This window comes from Topomyia yanbarensis, chromosome 3 (assembly GCF_030247195.1).
Source record: "Topomyia yanbarensis strain Yona2022 chromosome 3, ASM3024719v1, whole genome shotgun sequence".
In the NCBI taxonomy this organism is placed as follows: Eukaryota; Metazoa; Arthropoda; class Insecta; order Diptera; family Culicidae; genus Topomyia; species Topomyia yanbarensis.
Window position 1 is genome coordinate 369,013,981 of NC_080672.1, and position 22,797 is coordinate 369,036,777.

Consider the following 22,797-nt stretch of genomic DNA (forward strand, 5'->3'; position numbering starts at 1 on the left):
CATAGCAGATTACCCTAGTTTGATTTTTTTTCGCACTGCTCCATTCCAGGTAATGAGAAGGCGGACACTTGGATTAGAATGATAATGAGAAGGTGGACATTTTGGCATTACAAGTTTTTCAATACTTCTTCTCAGAGGACGCTCGAAAATTGACAAATTTCGTGGAGCGATGCAAGTTTAGGAATCCCAAAGGTATCAACAAACCTTGGTCCAAGAGAATGGATGAGGGTCATGATTTATTTCGGGTGATATCTCGGGTCATGTACAATCAATATACGTAGAAGGCCCATCTGCGGCGTACTGAGGTCGTGGAGAGCGGTATCTGCGTTTGTGGTGGCGGTCATCGCGACATTAAACTTGTTGTCTGGTCGTGCGGTATATATTCTAGTACCAAATCTACGTTAAACGAATCCCTTCGGCCTCGTTTCAGTCCAGTCCGAGATGCTATAATAAATTCGTTAGTGATACTTTTTGCATGTTTAAGGCAAGTAGCAGTTGGGACATTGCATTCTGATATGATTATGACTTTTATTGGTTCAGGGCTCGATAAAAATACACTGAAAAAAAATTCAGTTTGAACAAGGAAGCTTTCTTCAAATAAATTTTTCCTTAAAAGTACCCAACTTGAATTTTTGATGGTAAGTAGGGAACATAATTCCCTATCTTGGAACAAAATTTCATCCAAATCAAAGATGGGTTTTTTGTAAATCGACTTTAAATTTTTCAAATCGATTTTTTTTTTCAGTGTAGTAGTCGATGAAGAATTTTTTCAACATTTTTATTAAAAAATTTGACTAAATTTGTGAAAATCACTCCTACGACATTTTTTGTAGGATTTCTCATTTGTAGACTATAGCCATTCGAAAAAAAAATTGTAAAGCAAGTTTGACCCTTTTCACAAGACAGTCTAGATCATTTTTGGGAAAACGAAGTATGCAAAGTGGCTTTTTGTGACAAAGTTCTTATGTACAAAAAGTTTTATTAAAATCGGAGAGGGTGCTGTCAACATTTGTTTGATTTGGCGCGTAATTCGTCAAATGCAATATTGTAGTCAGGGCACTGACTAGACATTGCAAACTCATTATCATATGACTACTATTCAGTGTACTGAGTATTGTTCGTGTGATCTATGTGAATCTGAATATGGAACTTCATATCAACGACACGACCTGAAACTTCATGAAACATTCCAAAGAAAAAGTGTTCGAGTTATTTACCGCCAGTTACCAGTTCATTGAGTTACCCCTCGGTAATGGTGAAAAATAACTGTCTCGCGCAACACTGTTTTTATTTTTCGTGTCATAGCAATCGATAGTCTCTAACAGAAAATAAACAAAAATTTCAATTCGTTCGCACAAAATATTTCAATTCTTTTTAATTTAAATTTTTCTTTAGCCGGTAAGACACTTTCATCTTTGTTCTTATTTTTATTTAGTAAAAAAATATTTCTTTACATTCCCTGTGCATTGTACGACAGGGTAGAATGTATATTTTTTCGGGCAATCACAGCGGGGCTGATTTTATAGAATGTGAAAAATAACGATTTTTGCATAAAGTAAATTATATTCTGCTGCTGTGTGGTCAAAAGGTGATAGAATGGTTCAACCCACGGGACTAAGTCCCACACCTTAGTAATCATCTTTGGTGCGGTGCGTAAGATACCGTCGTCGATGCCACCTCTATATCGGATAGGAACGACAGAGTTGGTGAATTAGAAATGGAAAGCTTCCACGGTCGGCCAAGTGCGTGGCTTAGGAACTAAATTGTTTAGGTCAAAATTGAAAACAGCAGCATAATGGGATGTTATCGGTGAGCTGCATCCAGCAAAGAGTACAATCGGAGAAAGAACTAACACTGGGAGCTTTAAAATTGGAGCAGTAGAGCCGAAGAAAATCGGTGAATTACTAATATGGATTAAACTGATGATGGAAACTATTTGTCAAAATGTTCGATTTACGATTTAAGTGCCTAAGAAAGTAATTGCAAATAAAGGATGTGCAGTTTGAGCTACACTATTATATATTAGATTTGGTAAATGCGAAGGATCGTCGAATGTGCAGAATGTTGTGATATTCTTCATCGTAGGAATTCTTAACCAGCAAAGAGCCTAATCGAAGAAGTTGCACAGCAGGATGTCGAGCTAATACCGGAAAATCGTGATTTTCTTAGGGTTATAGCTAGCTAATTCGTTTGCCGTACCGAGTCAGAATTAGAGAACGGCAAGACTCAGTTGAAGAGAAGAACGTTTTATACATTCTACACGAAATTTCGTTCATGGGATATCTTTTAACCCTCAAAAAGACAAACTAAATTGTGACTTAAAAGCATCACTCCTAAGACCCAAAAAATCAAAAGCCTCTTTTTTGGCGTTCAACAAGAGAATCGAAAGCCCGAAAACGCTCGATCATTTGTATTTCAAATTACAAGTTCATTGAATCTAGAGAACTGTAACTAGCGGGGCTTCTGAGACCCCTTGCCCTTTTGAGGGTTGAGAATCAAAAAAATATCTCGGGCATAGAGATTAAGACCAGTTTCAGGTGTTGGTAGGAGAAATATTAAGATTTATGACAACAATATTCTAAATACAAAATGGTAACAGCTCTAAAACAGAGAAGATACGTTTAATCTTCCGCAGATCCGGTGAGATCTTCGCGCACGCACTGGCCTAAACATCCCCATACATGCGCAAGCCTGTAAACAATAAACATAAACAACCCAGCATGCGGAGGGTTAACATGTAGCGCATAATACATTGAATTAACAATAAAATCTTCAGAATTTTTTTTTTTTTGGTTTTAAGAAATTGAATTTTCATACATCAATTATTATTTATTGTTCGTTAACAGCGCCATCTTATCTATAGCGGTGCGATTTTGTGCCATGGTCTATTAGCTTCACCACCACCTCCGGAAAGATCAGAGTGTTATCTGAATCCAACGTATACTGGATCGTCACATTGACCAACGCTTCCACGGTAATCACCAACACATTACTGGTTTGGATAGCGGCTGTCTATCGACATCATCTCCGTTGAAGCTAGTGTACAGTTCCGGAAATGTGTTACGGGATTTGGGGTTCAATGTATTTTAAGCAGAGGTCGGGATTTCAAATTCTGTAGCGGAATGAGTATAAAAAATGGCAATTTTCCTCAAGTATAAACCTGACCACGGAAATCGTCAAGGGTTTTTTGAAAGTCTTTGTACTTGTGCCGGCAACAATTAACAACATTGACTTTTCCCAACGGGGAAAATGGCCGTTTTAACAAGTTAAAAATGCATTGCTATTTCGATACTGTTGAAACTTTTTAGAAGCAACGGAGCTTTTGTTTCGACAGATTGCAGACTTCTACGAAAAATTTTCCCTGATCAATTTCCGGCAGTGGCTCACTGAACAAGCTGGTCACCTATGACGATTACGCTAGATTTCCAGAGCGGCGAGCACTCAGTGGAGGAAGGTTGAAATTCTAGGCTCCTTTCAAAATAGACAGTTTCCCGAACTGTAAACTAGCATTTACGCTGAAAATTGTCCGCTTAGAATAAAATCGCTCGGCCGTTGTTTATATTCGTTGCGCAATTGTAGCCAATTCATTTCGAGGTGTACTCGTCACCTTTCGTTTCCGGGTGGCAATCCGAATTCATTTGTTGTTCCCTGTTGATGGACAGGCTCAGCGGCTGCAATAATACATAACGAAAAAATGGAGTTGATTGCACCAATCAATAAGTAAAGAATACTGCTTACCCAGGAGCCTAAATTGACGGTGGTGGTCTGTCCTTTACGAATGTAATAGTCATGTAACCGTAGCACTGGCGTGATTTATGTTTGTATTACAAGAAAGTACACAGAGTCTAGGAACAACCTTTTCTCTAGTCACTTTTCCGTACTTCAGATCGGCCGCTTATGCTATGGAGTCCCGATATTTGTACTTGTGGCACATTTTGCACAATTTTGTACAAAACGTAATCGAAGATCCGTTTGTTTTGTTGGAATTTTATTTTTCTTTGAGTAACCAGGGGTTGCACCGGTAACTACGTAAACATTATTAGAAAAAAATAACAGATCTATCGGTGCTGCTAGTTTGATTATTTTTTTAACCAAATATCAAATTTGACAGTTCCAGTTACCGAGTCACTGAGGGGTAGTCAGATTTGTGATACAGTTTTGGAATGCAAGTGTCTAGTCGTGTCGTTGTTCATATTATTTGATATGTAACTGGAGTAATGCAATTGCGTACCCGGATTTTTAATTCTCCATATATAGATGAATTTATGTACAGGGAGCTACAAGGATGTGTTAGTGTTGCTAGCCCAATGTGGAAAGAGTTATAGGCTTTATCAGTAGGGTTCATTATTCATTCGGGAGTGAAGAATCGAGGCTGTGTACTGTTTTGTGTTGTGATTGTATCGTGTTGTCATTTTCCATTTTCTTACCTTTATCTTTCCCTTCCAATCAGGAAAGTGATGAGACGAGATGACAAGACACAAAGCTTCGAATAATGTGGGCAACGTGCCCATCGAGTCAATACATTCAGATTCCTCACAATTCTGCAGCAGAAGCAAATATTTAGCGGAATTATATAACAAATTTTTTGTTTAACATTTCTTCCCGTTCGACTTACTTTTCTACACCGTCTTCAATTTTCTTGTTTTCTCGGTATTAATGTAAAATATGCATACATTAGAATAAAATACAAAATTTGTGAGCATTATTCCACCTAAAAGTGCAAAAATTTAGTAATTTCACCAATTAAGCCTGTCGACTGTTTTGATGTATTTTTCAATAGATTTTCAGCTATTTCAGTCATGTACTGCAGCACAAACGATGTATGTTTATGTTATCCGTAATTTCATTCAGTACACAAAAGTTGTAAACGTTAGAAATCATACACACTTTTCTCCGATATTTTAAAATTAGCCCACCATATTGGAGCTTTAGAGGTTTCCCAATTAAACATGTTTAAGCGCATTCTTGAATTATGTGGAATTTATCATGTAGAACGTGCTGTGCTGCGAAATAAAATGAATTAATTAATAGAATTCAATTTAATCCTATTCAACTCACAACTTCAATTTGCGGACAAACGGCAATTGCTAAGGCAAATTATGGGCCACTTCATTTAAAATTTAATGAACCCTCTTAAGACAAATGTCTTCAGTTCAACTTCAATATAATACTAATTAAATATTCGAGGTTTTTTTATCCGTCTTTCATACATTATATTTATAGATAAACGTATTTTTTCTGTTTCGCTTTAACAGTAATTTTGAATAAAATCTACTAAAGAAAGACATTTAATGTGTACATAGCTCAGATCATTTTATACATCTTCCTGGACTAGTTACATTGTACTTCTGTCAAAATATATAATAACCACAATTCGTCCAAAAAGTGAAAATACAACAAAAAATCAATATTTGTATTCCTGGGGCAAGGAATGCGAGTATCGAAAATAAATTAATCTCTTGGGAACCAACAGAATGTCTGTTGATTTCAAGAGTTGTAATATTCGTCCCTCTATTAACTAAGTGGAACAGAATTTGGTACGTGACCAAAGCACTTTTACTCGTTAAACATCTTTCTGGAACTCCATGTCGAATTACCGTGTATTAATTCTGTCAACCGCACGCTAAATACGAATTATATTATGCGGATGCAGTTAAGAAAAACTTACGCAAATATTTCTAGCCTTCAAATGTTTTGTCAAAGAATATTGCTCCAAATTTCTTCGGTGTGAGCCAGAATCGTCGATTGAATTCAGAAAAATCAATGCTCCAAATAAAAATCAAACCGAAGGAGCGACCTTAGTGTAGTTCATACGCCCATAGGTGAGACCGCACGTAGGGTTACGATTTTTACAATCCCGTAAAAGGAGATGAATGACCCTAATTTGAAACAAAAACATTGTTTCGGCATTGAGCCACAAACCACTGTTTGTTTATTATCACATATAGAGTGTTCGAGAGATTCTGAGATCGGGCCTTACCTAACTACATTTCATTAGACCACGAATGTTAACACAACTCCGAGGTCCTAGAAAGAGGTCTTTTGTCTGTGGTACGGTCTACGGATTTTCTTTGCCCTTTGTAGGAATGCTATATAATCGATACCAGAAAACGTACACGCAAAAGCAGATACAATTTTCTTTTTATCGAATTTCACGTGGAAACATTAACTTCACGGTAATCAATTCGAAGAATAGAAAAACTTTTTCCCCCGCTTACATCAAAACTAGTACATTGGGATCACTGGGTTCGATTAGTAGATCTGTTTGTTTTTTTATCAGTTTAATTAGTGCGTCTGTTTGTCTGTGTAAAAAAAACGCTAGCCAAATGCTTAGGTCACATCCCAGCATTTTCACACTGATATGACGTCACGAAAGAACTGCGCCATACCATACTCCAGTCCCAGTTGAAAAACAGGATTAGCATGGAAAGTCACATAACGACTTAACACTTTGTTCGGCAACATATAGCGTGAAAACAAATTCGATAATGTGGTTAGATAGAACAGAACACAGGGAAGCCTTTGCAGTGCAAACTCAAACGAAAGGTATAAAAACTTTCGCCCTGCCACTGGACAACCGCACTTCTGGTTGTTGTTCTAACCAAATAGCATAGCTAAGTTCGAGTCGTACAGAGATCCGAGGGATACTCATCGCGAGAGAAAAATATAAGAAAATACAGTTGTACTGTAAAATATTGCAAATAGTTTAAACCGAGCGAAAGTTCCGGAGCAAAAATCTAGTGATGGTTGTTGCTGTGAAAGTTTACAAGAAAGCCGCACCAAATGGAAAGCTTACCGTCTATCTCGGCAAGCGTGACTTCATCGACCATGTCGATTACTGCGAACCAGTCGATGGTGTCATCGTGCTGGACCAGGACTACCTGCGGGGCCGCCGGGTGTATGGACAGGTTGGTGTCCTCGGTGAAGGAATATGCAAAGTGTGCCACTAGTGTTGGACCGTTCGCAGTTTCCTAGAACGTACTTCCTTGCCACTCGTTTTTTCAAACAGTAACAATTGTTCTAGTTGCAAATGCCGTAAAGTAATACTCAGTTCTCAAATTAGTTTCATGTGTATACATTGCATAAAATTTCGTGAAATTTTTATAATTATGGAATTTGGAATACCTGGATTTTGCATTATACTGCAAATTACCTCCTTCTGCTACGTTAAATTTTCCGGCTTGAAATTACTCCGCCAACCGCAGTTATTTATTTGAACTTTAATAGACTAATCTCTCGTCATTCTCTTTGCTCCCCTCAACAGCTAATCACCACCTACCGCTATGGTCGCGAAGAGGATGAGGTCATGGGGGTCAAGTTCTCCAAGGAGATCTGCCTGTGCAAGGAGCAGGTCTTTCCGATGGTGAACTCCAAGATGGAGATGACCCCGATGCAGGAGCGCCTGATCAAGAAGCTCGGTGCCAACGCGTACCCGTTCACCTTCCACTTCCCGAACATGTCGCCCAGCTCGGTTACGCTGCAGGCCGGCGAGGATGACCAGGGTAAACCGCTCGGAGTGGAATACTCGATCAAGATCTACGTCGGCGAAGAGGATGAGGAGAAGGGCCACAAGCGTAGCAGCGTCAACCTGCTGATCAAGAAGCTGCAGCACGCTCCGGCTACCCGCGGGCGCCGTCTGCCTTCGTCGCTGGTGAGCAAGGGATTCACCTTCTCGCAGGGTAAGATCAACCTGGAGGTCACTCTGGACCGGGAGGTGTACTACCATGGCGAGAAGATCTCCGCCAACATCGTGGTTACCAACAACTCCCGCAAGACGGTTAAGAGCATCAAGTGCTTCGTTGTGCAGCACTGCGAGGTTCGTTAGCGAATATTACCTGTTAGAAATTTAGAATCATAACAAAATTCCGCTTTTAACAGGTCACAATGGTCAACGCCCAGTTCAGCAAACATATCGCTTCGCTGGAAACTCGTGAAGGCTGCCCGATCACACCGGGAGCTAGCTTCACCAAATCGTTCTTCCTGGTCCCGTTGGCTTCCAGCAACAAGGACCGTCGTGGAATTGCCCTCGACGGCCACTTGAAGGATGAGGATGTCAACCTGGCCTCGTCGACACTGATCTGTGAGGGCAAGAGCCACGGTGATGCTATGGGTATCATCATTTCGTACTCGCTGCGAGTCAAGCTGAACTGTGGAACCCTTGGTGGAGAACTGCAGACTGATGTTCCCTTCAAGCTGTTGACTCCGGCTCCTGGTAAGATATTTTTTTTCCTAGAAATCAAACGCTTCACTAGAATTCACTGACTAATCCTCTGGTCGTCGTAGGAACCGCTGAGCGCGAGCGCGTCAACGCCATGAAGAAGATGAAGTCGATCGAGCGTCACCGCTATGAGAACTCTCACTATGCCGACGACGATGACAACATCGTTTTCGAGGACTTTGCTCGTCTGCGAATGAACGAACCAGAATAAGCTAATCCTGCCCCGCAGGTTAGCACCTTCAGCCGTATGCTTTGAGCTTTTAGTTACAGACAGTTACGTTCAGCAATTTCCGTTCTTGTTTCAGTGACAGTTGGAATAGGCCTATTATTGTTACAAGGATCTTATCTTTCTATCGAGAAACTATGTGATATTTCGAAAAAAAAATTTAGTTGCACTCTGCTTTGAATGAGTTTTGAGTTTTCTATATTTAGTTTTAAAAGGCAAAAAAATGACAAAAAAAAAACAAAAAAATACCAACAAGTAACAAAAACAGTCTTGATTCACCGATTGATTTTAAAACAAGAACTTAGATAACTGCGCAGTTGTTTAGTAGCATCACGAACGAAATTGGATAGCAAATCAAAATTAGTCAGTCAATCAAGCATCAAGCAAGCCAAGTAACGATACCAGAAGTGAAACGAACCGAAACTATGACAAATAAGCTATACACACACATATTCGGAACATCGCTTACGCGAAGGACTCTGCGGGAAGCGATCAGGAGTCCTCGGCGTGACCGATGGCCGATCTTAGATTTAAGTAATAATGCAGCTGAAGTTATGCGAAGCAGTTGTGAGTTGCGATCGAAAGCTTTAATATTTTTTTATTGGTACCAACAAAGTCTGCCCGCGGTCTCGACTGTGAGCTTCTTGGATTCAGTGTGCGTGATTCGAGCGGCGCTGTCTGGACTCGCGATTGGACTTTGTTCTTTCTGTATGCTGACGATTTTGCTTCATTCTTTTCAGTTTGGGGCAAATTCTTTCCCAGCATTCGAGAGTCGTTTGAAATTAGAAATCCTCTTTCTTCAGTTGCAGATTGTCGCGCCCGGAATACAATGCGTGTTTCGAGACTGATTCTGCTAAGGAGTAACAGGATTTTCTTAGAAACATTCACTGGTGCGAGAAACTGATGTACCAATGACAGTTTAGTTTGGGTTTAGGTTTAAACTGTTTTTAGTTCTAGCATTTTCTATTATGTTCTTTGTAAACCTAGACAAAAATGCAAATAAAAATTGATTTCATGAACGTCAGCGTATAGCTAATTTCAAAAACCAGACAATAGCAATAGTTAGGTAAATATTTTAGTTTCAGTTCTTATCACGCTTATTACATTGTATGATTAATATGGAACGAAAAGATAAAATTGGCAATAATTAATTGGACAGCTCCAAAATTGGTTTTATTTTGCTTTGGTTGACTATTCGGAATTTGACTTTAAGCAGGGAAAAACTACTAGGTTTCGTTTAAACCTTGTCTCCGGCAGGCATAAAACTTCCTCATCAAACATTCAAATGACGTATTCTGTGGGTTACAAACGGAATATGCCTATTCAAATTTTACAGGTTATTTCTGCAACTAACACTAACTTATGATTATTGTGCCTTGAAACTAAAACTGGGACAAAAGATTACTTGACACTGGAGTAATACGAGAAAAGTGAAAATACTCAGAATATCGGTTGAATAGCCGCTAATTCTAGCAGTGATTAGTTCTAGCAATAGGAAGTCGGAAGCATGGAAAGGGTTCAAAGGCTACGACGACAAATGCCAAAGTCCAGCAACTTTGGGAGGTCAGAACAATCGATTCGTGATTGTAGTAATCCAATAGTATCAATGTAGTAAACGACATTAAACATTTATCTTGGGCTGGGCATTCTAAAATCAATCGATGTTACGTTTTTGTGACACAATTTTAAACTTTAAACTAATAATTTTATCTCTGTTATTTATGGATTGATTGACGTCTTTTTGTTACCAAACAATTCGAAGTTAATTGAAATTTTTCTTTATTGCTATATTGTTTATGTATTTTAATACTGTCTATGAACGCAAGTCAGTCCCATAAAGATAGGAAATCCCATAGAAAACGGAACAAATATGCGAGGTAGGATAGTACTTTACTAAAAAAACCCGTAAAAAATGAATTGATCTCGGAAAACGTGCAAAGTTTCATAAATGTGACAATCTATTCCGGGCAGAGCCGTCAATAGGGAGCACCTGAGTGACTCAATCAACTACGGTGAAGTTACAAATAGCGGTACCGCGTGTTCGTTTCAATCATTAGTTGCTCGCATGCCAAGCGAACAACAGAATGACTATAACATCCGGACGGAACAATAAGCGGTAGACGCTGTGGATTTTCGGCAGTGGTAGTCAGTAGTAGCCAGCACACCGTTAAACTGTGTGCGAATTTTCCGGGTGTCGATACCACCTGGGTGTTTGGGTGCGACGTGTGTGTGCTGCTTTAGAATTTACGTTTGGATAAATTAATTTAGGTTAATGCTTGTGTTTCGGCGATTTGCAAGTATGTAGGGTAATGAGCCTATTGGAATACACGTTTCATATTTCGAATATACATGATGCGTTTTTTGATCACTAAGACACATGACAACATGCTTCTGTAGGTATTTCTAATGTGTAGGCGGACTAAACTGTGTTTGCGCCTACTGAGAGGCGGGGGTTAGTTGGAGACTTTTGTGGCGTGGATATTGAGTTATGTTAAGGCAGTTTCAGCGTTGAGATTTTTTTCCAAAAAGCTGTTGAGCTTTTTTTTCAAGAAGCTGCTATTCTATAGCGATTCTTGGTAGTCATGATTTCATTTGTTTAGCTATTAATTTATTAAGAAATACTTAACCTAAAGATTGTTTATCTAAGTTAATTAGAACAATATTGAAAATTTAATGGGGAAATAAAATTTTATATTTTGGGGTAGAACTGAATATTTCCTTTGGTGAGCATGGGTTTCCTCATAACAGTCCTCGATATGAAGGTGCTCGTTTAGAATATATTTTTTTAACAGACCAGTCTATATGTTTGCTAGATGGATCAGCCAAATAATGCCGTCTTTTCAATTGATCGATTAATAGCAAATAGATTATTTTCACATAGTTGCTAGTAGTAATCAGATAATGACAAGCGATAATTAATTGAAATAATTGATTAGTTTAAAAGCATAACAAAGAGTATGGTGTTGTACTTGGGTTTGAAAATTTGTTAGTGTTAAAGGAGCATTGATGAATTATGTTTTAAGGGGGAGAGTTTATAGCAAGTTGTAACATATTGGAGCAGGAGAGTATGCTGGAACGTGGCGGAGCATGGTTTTGCTGCAGACTATATTGTCTCCAGTCCTGAGATGAGACGATGATTTTGATAGATTAAAATTCGTTTGCGAATTATATCGCACGCTCTTGAAAAAGTTACATCTTTAATGTCACCGTGATCGTGTCCTGTACATAACCCTGCAATTTTTTTTTAAAAAAGTTTAGTGCGGGATCTAGCAGAGCTCCTAAATCCTTTTTTAATAAGTAGTTTCTTTGACAAGGCTCGATGCGTCAGCTTAAGGGGTTACATACCTTTTTGTGGGAAAAATGTCAAAAAAGTTTGAATTTACGTAAAGGCATAAAGCAATGATTTAATCACATCAAACTTATAGTATTTTGGTAGCACATTTTACAGTGAAATAAATAAGCATAAGTTTTTAAAATGTATTAATAATTGGCGGAGTTATGGCTTTATCTCCGAAACCCTTTTTATTTAAGAGGTTTGCGGTGATCACGATTGAACACCAATAGATCAAATAAAATCGCAAAACTCGGAAAATTACTTTAGTATATAAGTTTTCCTCGTACCTTAACGATTAGTTGAATAAATAATATTTTTTTTCTGTATTCGGGAACGTTTTCCCGAAAAAAATGCTGATTTAAGCTCAAAAAAATTTATTAAAAGATCTCATCTACAAAAAAAATGTTACGAATGTTACGCATAAAAAGGGATCCTTAAGGTGTGAGAAAAAGTCATTACGATCAATTGAAAATTTTCGGCAATCGTGATCATGGGAAAACCATTTTTGGAAAAACGACATTTCGAGATAATCGAGCTTAAAATTTCAAGTTACAAGTTGGTAGACGAAGCTTCCTTGGAAGCGCTGTAACTTTCAATCTATTTCTCGGATCTTAATAAAAAATTGGGAAAAATTTCTCAAGTACTTTTAGATAAACTAATAAATAAAATTTCTATTTTTTGAAAAATAAAAACTTATGTGACCCCTTAACGGAGCCGTGTGTCCTTTAATGTGTGTCCATCGATTTTTTTTGTACGCAATTTGGAAATGCGTGCGGAGATTCTTTTCTATGGCGAAGAAATTCAGCGTCGCCTAATAGAGCCTGCGGGTCACTCGGTCAGCCTCCTTGATTGTCACTTTCCTCCATACTGTCATCAGTGCTGCTGTTTTGGCGGTTGTTAATTTCTTAGGTGTTCGTCGTGAAACCGTTTTCTTTGTTTCCTGTTGTTGATGGTGCTTTTTGCTTTTTTGCAGATGTGCTTGATGAAGCTGTAGATAATTCAACATTCGTTGATGGCTCAACATGTGTTGGTAGTAGGACAACTGTAGTTGTGAATTAATTGAAGATGATGAGGCCGCCGTATTTGTTTTAGGTAATTTTTTCTTTGGAATTCCAGATTAGGGTTTTCCGTAGTGTGCATATTGCTGACAAATGAAAGACTGATTGTCATAAATATGCAGCATTGTCTTAGCATAGATAGAACCACAGACTAACGAAGGAAATAATAGAGTCCTTCAGCCGCATTCTAAGCGCTAGAACACCGTTGTTAATGCTTGGAAAGTTATTCCTCTATTGAAGATCTCTAATGGATAGAACATCACCGTATTGCGACACGAACTGGCGAATAGAGCTAGAGTGTGCATGCGGAGATAGATCATGTAGTCGTTTCTCGAGGACGTTATCTTTATAATACACGGGGATCTTGACCTTACCATTGTCACACTCTACAGAGTGGCGCATGTTGCTAACGGAATTAAATTATTTGGCAATAAAATTTCTTTTGAATCCTATCAGTACAACATTACCTACATGGTGAAACTGAATACAAATAGCATCAGTTTGCTTGAGACATATTTTATCTTTCAGCAAGCGCTCACTATCACTGAAGGTAACCTCAATCTATATAATCCTTACTGTTAAAACTAAAATAGCGGTAATCGATTTCTATAGAACAGAAACGAGAAGAACAGCTGATTTTCTCTTTCTTAATTTCTTAAGCATAGTGCACATGTGCCTAAAGCGAATTGTTAACGGTATATTTCTCTGGCTTGTATTCGTGTCCTGTCTTTTGACCATGCAACAATTTTCGTAAAACTCCATTTGAAATTACAAAAACTCACCATCGGCAGGCTTTTGGATGAGATGAAAAATTTAAAGTCGTCGGCAAATGATAGTTTCTTACACGTTATCAAAAGGTTCAGTCATTCAGGAAGAGTAAAAATAGGATAGAACCAAGATGACTGCCCTGAGGAACTTCAGTGCTGGTATGAAATGGAGAGGTGATGCAGTCTCCAATTTTTACAGGCCAATACGCTGTCTAGCTACGGAACTGCTATCTGGTAGTTAATCTTGTCAAATGCTGCAGAGAAATCCGTATATATGGCATGTTCTTGTAGCCGTTCTTGCAAGGAATTTATAATGAAAGATGTGTAGGATACTAAGTTGGTAGAAATGGATTTTTTCGACATGGCACCATGTTACATAATCAGAGCAGTACTATGTTCTGAAATCCAGAACAATCTTTTCGAACAGTTTAGATAGTGCACATAACGAAGCTACCTCGCAATCGAAACAACTATCCCTATATTTTTTGACATTTTTTTCAAAAGAGTTGCCATTTTTTGTAGCTTCTGCACATTATAATTATGTCGAATCTTATTTGGCGAACGCCTTTGTTAACAACCCGGTCGCTTTAATACCAACACTTTGTAATAATATGATAGTTAAACCGTTGTTTTTTGATCTGCACTGAAACGTTGGTGCAAAGTTCTTATGGTACCACCATGATAATTAATAGAAAGAGAGGCACTCAACTTGATAACCCTAATAAACTTCTTCTCAATACTTATTTTATAAAAAAGACTTATAACACTTTTATATTCAATCTTTTTCCAGCGCACAGACGATTCCAAAGCCATCTTTCCTTGAACTGTCGGGGTCAAGAAACAAACTATTTTGATTAAGATGGGTGAATAAGTGCTAGAAGCTGTTCAATTTTTATCTTTCGATACTAGGGTTCGCAGTACCGACCCTTTTTGGCGAGAACCGGTACTGCGGTACTGAAGCCCTCAGTACCGGTACTCGAATTTTTTTTTAAAAATTCGAAATAAGCTTCAAAAAAGTATGTTTATTGTTTTCAATTGATTCGGAATGGCATGACTCATTTCAACAGAAAATATTTTTGTATGCGGCACCTTCTTTTATTTCGAAATCTAGGCCACTTTGAAATCAATAACTGCTAAGCGGTGCGACTTTTGTCGACTTCAACAGATGGTAAATGTAACAAACACTAACAACAGTAAACCAAAGCGAGAATGGCAGTAAATCCGAGCAGGTTATTCGCAGTTCCTCTCTTGATTTTCTGTAAATTGGTTTCGACCTGCATACCAAGGCTTCTTGCTTTCCTGTAAACTATGGAGTTTTGCTGAATTTCCCGATCACCAATAATTACAAATCGCTCCATTTGGAGTAGTTCACCAATTCTAAAATTGTTAGCTACTAAATCGCTGTTCGTTATTTTATAAATAAATGTTAAAGAGCAAACCAAAGGCATGACTTAGACCATAGTCTTATTACGCGCCACCCAGTGAATAATGAAACCTATCAGAATGTCGCTAATAAAAAAATTCAAGGCAAATTTTTACGTCTCTTACGCTAGATGTGAATATATTGAAATTTAGTACAAAATCATTTAAATTTAATTTCGTCAAAATAAAGCAGGTTTTTAACAATCCCGTTCAGTACAACGGGAGCTAGTAATGTTTAACTTATAGAAGGTAATTAATATAATTAAAAGTCATCTTGCAGACCGATATTTTGAAACAGGTCCCCCTAGAGAGTCCACATATTTTTCATAAAAAAATTGTATGGTACCGAAAATACCGGTACTGGCTTTTGTTCAGTACCGGTATTACGGTACCAAAAATGGGTCGGTATTCCCGGGATTTTCGGTACCGGTATTACCGGTACCACAAACCTATTCGATACTGAATACAATTATTCTAAAATATTCGGCATAGCACAACTGCATGGAAATATAGTCGGAGGTTAGCTAAATAAATAGGATTTACTAGTTTTCAATAATATTGCATATTGTTTTTTTACAATTGACAGCAGATCTCGACGTTTCTTGTAAGACATTTGGCATACAAAAAAATTGAAAGCTGCAATTCCATCCTTAGGATGACTATAAATATTGGCACTCTACCGTATATCAAAACCAGTACGGTGAGAAGACAATTTTTAGGAGCTGTGATGTAGTTGGTGGATTGTTGATCACGGTACATATGATTAGATTTGAGTTACCAGTCCAACTGCCATCACAACATTCGGGTTATGTCCCAGACAGCACCTACCCATTTTTCTGCACATGCGAGTGAAACAAAGGTGCTTTTGAGATATGTTGCTGAAGGTTTTTACACTTTCTTCGTGTCAGTTGCTAAGATAATCGTTAGCATCCAGTCATAAATCGAGATGACCACATTATTGACTTGTCTTTAAATTCATTATATCTCCCGTAATTACTTTATCTTCCTTCGTATTCTTTCAGCCTTCACTTTTCGCCATAAATGAACATTTCTGACCAGACTCAGCTAATCATAAAGTGGATGTCGTAAAAGATTCTTCATCAAAATCTCCGACTTTCCGTTTAAAACAAAACACATTGAACTTGGTGTGACCATCTGATCTACTTTCGAATAGTAAAAATAGTACGCTGAGTATTAAAAAGATTTTGAAAAAACTGACGCAGAAATATTCAGCCGAAAGTCCACCCAGATAATTGTAACGTTCTGTTCGTTACTGACGATAAGCATTTGATGAAGGACCACCGTGTCTACATGCCCGCTCACAAAGTTAAGATTGACGGTGTATCCATCGATTCGAACTTGTCATTCGTGGATCTGCTAAAGCACGGAGTTGCAATGTTGTGTCCCTTATTCCAGTAAACGAAGATTTTGAATAGAAGTCGCACTGAACGGAACAAAATGGTACGTCCCGTCCAACTCGTGCCGGAATACCTTTGTGGGACCTGCTGTACGTTTAACTACGTCTCACGCATTGCATCATTATACTAAATAAAAGTAAGTGGGCCATTTTGCCCATAATGTGTGAAAGTTACGTAGAGAATCATGAGGATGATTCTAGTATTGCGAATTCTGAACAGTGTGCCTATTTTGGGGAGAGTCCGCGTGATCTATTTATACAAGCCCCGCGTTCCAACAGCACCCGAAGAATTTTCACTGTTCCCGTAAATAACGCTCTAAGTACTCTTTTGCAGAAAAGAGTTCCGCTAGTCATCACGACGAATCATTATGCTCTCTTGGCTCAAGAAGAGTGTGACTCTGATGATCCTCATGTGGGAACACCAGTTACTGCTCCTTAAAACTATAGGCAGCTTAGATTACTTATAATGGTATAAATTAGTATCTTGAGAGGCCGCCAAATATACCAGCTTGAAGAAAATCGAAGTTCCATGAACCTGAGAAAACAAGCGAAAAAGTTTGCAATGCTTTAAGCTATTTCTTTAATTTGAAGTTATTGCTGTTGAAATTTTGTGTCTGATACGTTGGTTGTTTAACACAATTGATATAGTGATTAAATCTAAATAGAATTGTAGTGGAGGTGGTGAAGGTTGGGTTGATTTTATCACATCAACAAATTGCTTGCCAAACAAGACTTTCTTTTAAGTTTTAAGCAGTAGCGTAATATTTTTATCCCGGCAACTGATGAAAATCCGTCATGATAAAGGTCTCATTATTCCAACCAATACAACATAGTGTGGGCAACCAACTGGCATCTTGCGTCCTTTTGGCAAAGGAATTTCGTTATGTCGCTTTGATTTAGTCCACCTTATAGTCTTTCTTGTTACACTCGAATCGATTTGTTCTGTGGCTATCAACTTTTAGTTTAGTTACCTGAAACTGCTTGAACGATAGTCATACGGTTGAATGAGATATTTTGGGCTTATAAGCGATTAAGCGGTACAAATTTTATTCGCGCAATTTATCTTATATCGACGCCATAGCTATAATCACTTGATTAATTGTGATGTAAAAGAGCATTAATTCGAATTTACTAATGAAGCATATCATTGCTTTCTGTCGATATTGAATCAATCAAATGGGGTATTTAATAAAGAATAAATTTCTTCTTTAATAAAGTATAGCGATATAACTCAAATTTCTAAAGGTAACAATACAAGCAACCGTTAAGACTTCAGAATGTTTTATTTTTTAATTTTCTACACCTGTGTTTGACCCTATCGGCCATACTTGACAAATGTTTTAGTCAAATAAGTTTCCATCTTTGACAGTAACCCAGAAAACGTGTAGGGTTCAAGATGGTTGAATGGAAAGCTCATTTTATTCAAATAATTTTAATTTTTTCATTTTACGTTGAAAACAGAAAAAAAGTTGCGGAGGAGCAGACCAAAAACAGAAAATGACTTGATGAATCAATTATTTATACATGATTTTTCTTCTTTCGTACATAACCGAAGCACACAGGAGTAACTGAGGTTGGCCAAAATTATTGCTTCTATCTATTGATATTAGATAACAACCAAACTTTGAGGGAAAATTTATATTAAACTTGGATTTACTGCCTAACTGGTTGTCAACACGGTGCCAGATACTGATGAGATCGTTTAATGTAAAATTTGCATTCGGGAAGAATGCATACTGCATTTGGTTATTTGGCTCGTAAGTCAATAACAAGATTCCGATTTTGTTTACTCGCCAGCAAACCAGAACTTGCTTTCCGATATATCACTCGCAACCAGCTAGTTGTTTGGGTGTTCACACAAGACGCGTCATTGGATTCAACGTCTTTTCTAGATGGTTACTGGTGAGATGAAGAAGTTTGCAATAATTTCAGCTATTTTTTTTTAATGCGAAGTTATTGCTGTTGAAATTTTTGTGTCTGATAAGTTGGTTGTTTAACACAATTGATATGGTGATAAAATCTGAATAAAGTTTAAGTGGAGGTAATGAAAGTTGGGTTGATTTTATCACATCAACAAATTGCTTGCCAAATAAGACTTTTAAAAAAAAAAAAAGCTAAAAGCAGCAACGTAGTATTTTTATCCCGGCAACTGACTAAAATCCGACATGATAAAGGTTCCATTATCCCAACTAATACAATATAGTGTTGGCAACCAATTGGCGTCTTTTGGCAAAGGAATTTGGCAATGTAGTTTTGATTTAGTCCACATCGTAGCCTTTCTTATTACACTCGAATAGATTTTTGTGCTGTCGCTATCAACTATCAGTTTGGTTGCCAGAAACTACTTGAATGAATAGTCATACGGTTGAATGAGATACTGATACTGATAAGATGGTTTAATGTAAAATTTTCATTCTGAAAGAATGCATACTGCATTTGGTTATTTGGCTCGCAAGTCAAAAACAAGGTTTCGATTTCGTTTACTCGCCAGCAAACCAGAACTTGCTTTCCGAGATATCACCTGCAACTAGCTAGTTGTTTGGGTGTTCACAAAGGCCGCATCACTTTTTGGATTCAACGTCTTTCGTAGATGGTGCCAGTTACTGGTGAGATGAATTTAAAACAAAATCAAACCATATTTAAATATATAAAAGGTAGACTCGTGTTAAGCCATATGTTGATGAAACGCTAGCAACGCTCCTTGTGGAGTAAGTTTTGTATTGCTTCATTATGTTTTAATATTGATTTTCATCACATTTTGTACGAATAAAGTAAGGAAAGACGACACCATTTTTCGAACTATCAATTTCTTTCGATTGTCACAGGACGCTTATTTCACGAAAACTGAACAAATTTTAGAGAGATCATATAAAAATGTCCGTTGCACTAGATCGTGTTCAATGTATAGGGATTCACTTTCTCACGCCGAACGTTGTTTGCTCAAATCATTATCATGGATGGATGGATGCTGTTTTGATCTCGGCAAAAGATGCAAAAAACTGACAAAGACCCGGTAAAAAATTTAGGTGTATGGTTGTGTCGTATACGTCAATAAGAAATCAACTTTAGTAACCGTTATTGTGGCGTAATTGAATATAACACTGAGTTTAAATGCAGTTTTATTTTTATTTCACTGAAATATCTAAAAAGTATTGGAAATATACCTCCTGTTGATACTTGTTATAATTTTCGATTATTTTAACTAGTATTTTAAATCGGTGTGTAAGCCATTTTAAATAAAGTCAAATGCTATTTGTCAAATTGTCTTGGATGCTAGAGTAATTAAAGACACCAATTTATTTAAAAAAAAAAAATTTAAAACAAAAATATCTGATTGCATTTTCTTAATCTCTGATGATCACCATGTCACAACGCCAATTCATTTTTGACAAAAAATTACAAGTGGAATTGATATGCTTTTTTGACCAGTATAACAATGGGTGATACTAATAATTACATGGGTAATATTAAGATATTAGACTTGAAAGTGAGCTGGATCAAGTTTTATCTAATAGCAAAATTATAACATTATAGTAATTATCAGTGCACGGAATATTGACGAACTGGAAAAACAAGAGACAAAAGAAAAAACAATAATCATAAAACGAATGTTATATATTGAATGAGTGTACCTTATAGAATTTATGTCTCATTTTTGCATCGATTGAATTAAAAGTATATTTTAGAAATTGATTATTTTTTTATTTAATTACAACTTGTTACCACCAGATAATTGTTCTTTATGACATGTGTTATTTCAATAGCTAATCCGACAGATTTAAAGCAATGCAAAGAATTTGCTATAAAATATTGTTTGAAAAAAAGTCTAGATAATGAAATTTATCCTTCTGATCGTGTAGTCATAACATAAACATGTACAATATACAAATAATCATATAATATACAATATACAAATAATCATATAACAAATCACAAAAGTAGAAACAAAACGCCGTTCTCACTTACCTTATAATCCAGTGAAGTCTAAGGCACTTTTCCCAAATTTCTTACTCCACACTAGAGGTGTATTTGTCTAAGTTACTACACTTGCTCTGCGCAGTTTATATTCTGAATAAAAAGCGCCACAATTGAGCAACAAATTTCGTACAACCCACTGACGATAGCACATTGATCTTCACAAGAGCAAGAGACTTTTCCCGGATGGCAAATTCGTTGTAAATCTTCCACTTTCTGATCATTAAAGGTCTACGATCACACTTGTAGCTTAGCACAGTTCCACCACACGACTGACTGGCTGTGGAGGACAGGAAAAACGAGTTTTCACACGCGACCGGTGATTTAATCTTTTCCTTGTGGGCTTTTTCACCGTTGTATGTAAACACGCACATACGCACACACACATGTCCCCTTCGAAAACACGCGCTCGTACGCAATCGCACCCGGCTGTGGTGGAGAAACGCGAGTCCTTTTAAAAATTAAAAGGCTTCTTTTGCCGAGATTTTCCTCCGCCCTCCGAAGTCTTACCGCACTGGAGGCTTATGTACAACTGCCGATCCGCGAAAGGGTCCTGTCTTCCCGATGAGACGAAGCAACACATCCTTTCGTTACATCCTTTCCTTTCGCCAAACATACGAACACGCATACACAGCAGCAACAGCCACCGTGTAAGAAAGAAATCTTCGAACAACCCGCTGCAAGACAAAAATTCCGTTACTCGCGTGCCTTCTTCTTACATCCTTTTCCGGGGAAAGGGTGCGTCACACTCAGTGTTGTTCGGCGGCGACACTGGCTGTGTTGGTGCGAAGGTGATTTCTTTCACTATTTTTACCACCCCTTGTACTAAAAAAAGCAAACTCGCGCATATCCTTGCGTGTAGCCGCTACCGTCGCTGGTACTGGATAATACGGGTGTATGCGTGCGCGAGTGCTAAATCTTAGGCTCCGCCTTCTTTACCTCAGCATTTTTCTATCTCCTGTGCGCCTCCGTTTTTTCCGCGAGAAAGACGGCGACAACAACGAAGACGACGACGATCCAAGATGCTGGGACGGCAGGGTTGTCAGTTCATTTGTTCTGGCTTGGAAGCTCGTTAGTTGAAATTCAATCTAGGGCATAATAAATGTAGGGGCGATTTGTTATTTGGTTAAATTGAGATCCATCTAAAGGATAAATAATAAACGGTTGTAGGTTTCTACCGAATTTGTCACCGTTTTTTTGTTCATCGGTTTAAATGAGATTCGAATCATCCATTTTTGAAGTATGTGTTCTTTAAGCAATCCAGACATTATAAAACACTATTTTGTTTAAAATTGATTTAGGGTGGACCGAATTGTTCAATGAGCATGAAATAAAGTAATTTCAAAACTGCACAGCCAACACACCTCTCGAAATATCTCATGAGCCTACTGAGCACACATCTAACGAATGCGGGGTCGCTCGAAGTCGATAACCCCTTCAAGGTAGTCTGCCGAACATACCTTTAGCTATTCATTCTTCCGGCATTCGCGTCGCATGCCTAGCCCACTATAGATTGCCGTATTGTGCCTCATACCTCTGCATCGCTCTCCATCCTCCATTGTGCGGCTGAGCTATAAACGCAGAATTTTTCACACCAAATCTTCAAAAGTTTATCTCTTTTAACAGCCACGCTTAACTGTCACACCGAGCTCTAGGTAGTATCAGCGATTGGTATAAAGTTGTGTGGGCAGCTGAATGCTACGGAGCTTCAACTACTATTACTTAAATCGTAGAAAGTCCTGCTCGAAGTCTTAGCACGCCTTTCCACCTCACGGCCAACATTGTTATTTAGGCTTAAGCTATTTTATAAGATTTTTTTTAATAGATGAAAAGGTTCTATGCCTGATGGAGATATATCTCTTGAAAAGATATCCACTTCATTGGGCTTTTCCATCACTCCACGAAAAAATATAAACGAAATATAAACGACAGAAGCATATCACTAGTATTCCAAGATATATGACTCGTCGACGATCTAGTATCACCCATTACCGCATTGGAACCAACACCGTTCGGGTTTTCTCGTTCTCTACTCGCTATTATGTACTATATTTTATCAGAGTTTATACCTACTTATTCCAATTTTCGCAGCCTACATTTTAAAACCACGTTCAAGCATTATTTGCCACAGTTCGTTTCGTTTCACTGAATCGTACGCTGCCTAGAAATCAATAAATAGATCATGACTCCACCAGTTGTATTTCCGGAATTTATCTAGTAATCATCACAGGGTAAACAACTGTCATTGATCCAAAGCCGTTTTGGTATTCGCCGACAAAAAAGCCAGTGGGCGCAATCTACTAATCAGAACACGGGAGAGAACCTTATAGGCGGTGTTAAGAATCGTTATGCCTCGATCATTATTACATTCGAGTTATGG

General features: G+C 37.8%; 2 protein-coding genes across 3 annotated transcripts in view; one reads left to right on the forward strand and one right to left on the reverse strand.

Moving 5' to 3' along the window:
* Positions 1-22,797, reverse strand: part of LOC131692851 (peroxisomal targeting signal 2 receptor) — a 116,084-nt gene that overhangs the window by 54,711 nt on the left and 38,576 nt on the right. The window contains exon 1 of one of the 2 annotated variants that reach the window (XM_058980179.1): positions 20,409-20,947. The exons of the other annotated variant lie outside the window; for it this stretch is intronic. The gene's annotated coding sequence lies outside the window, so the exon portion shown is untranslated. Of the gene's footprint in view, positions 1-20,408; positions 20,948-22,797 lie in introns of those variants that run through there. 2 annotated transcript variants of the gene reach the window in all.
* On the forward strand, positions 6,568-9,463 carry LOC131692850 (arrestin homolog). The gene is made up of 4 exons (XM_058980172.1): positions 6,568-6,908; positions 7,265-7,816; positions 7,879-8,212; positions 8,284-9,463. Exons 1-4 carry the CDS (start codon positions 6,744-6,746, stop codon positions 8,427-8,429), a joined length of 1,197 nt encoding a protein of 398 aa, XP_058836155.1. The 5' UTR covers positions 6,568-6,743; the 3' UTR covers positions 8,430-9,463.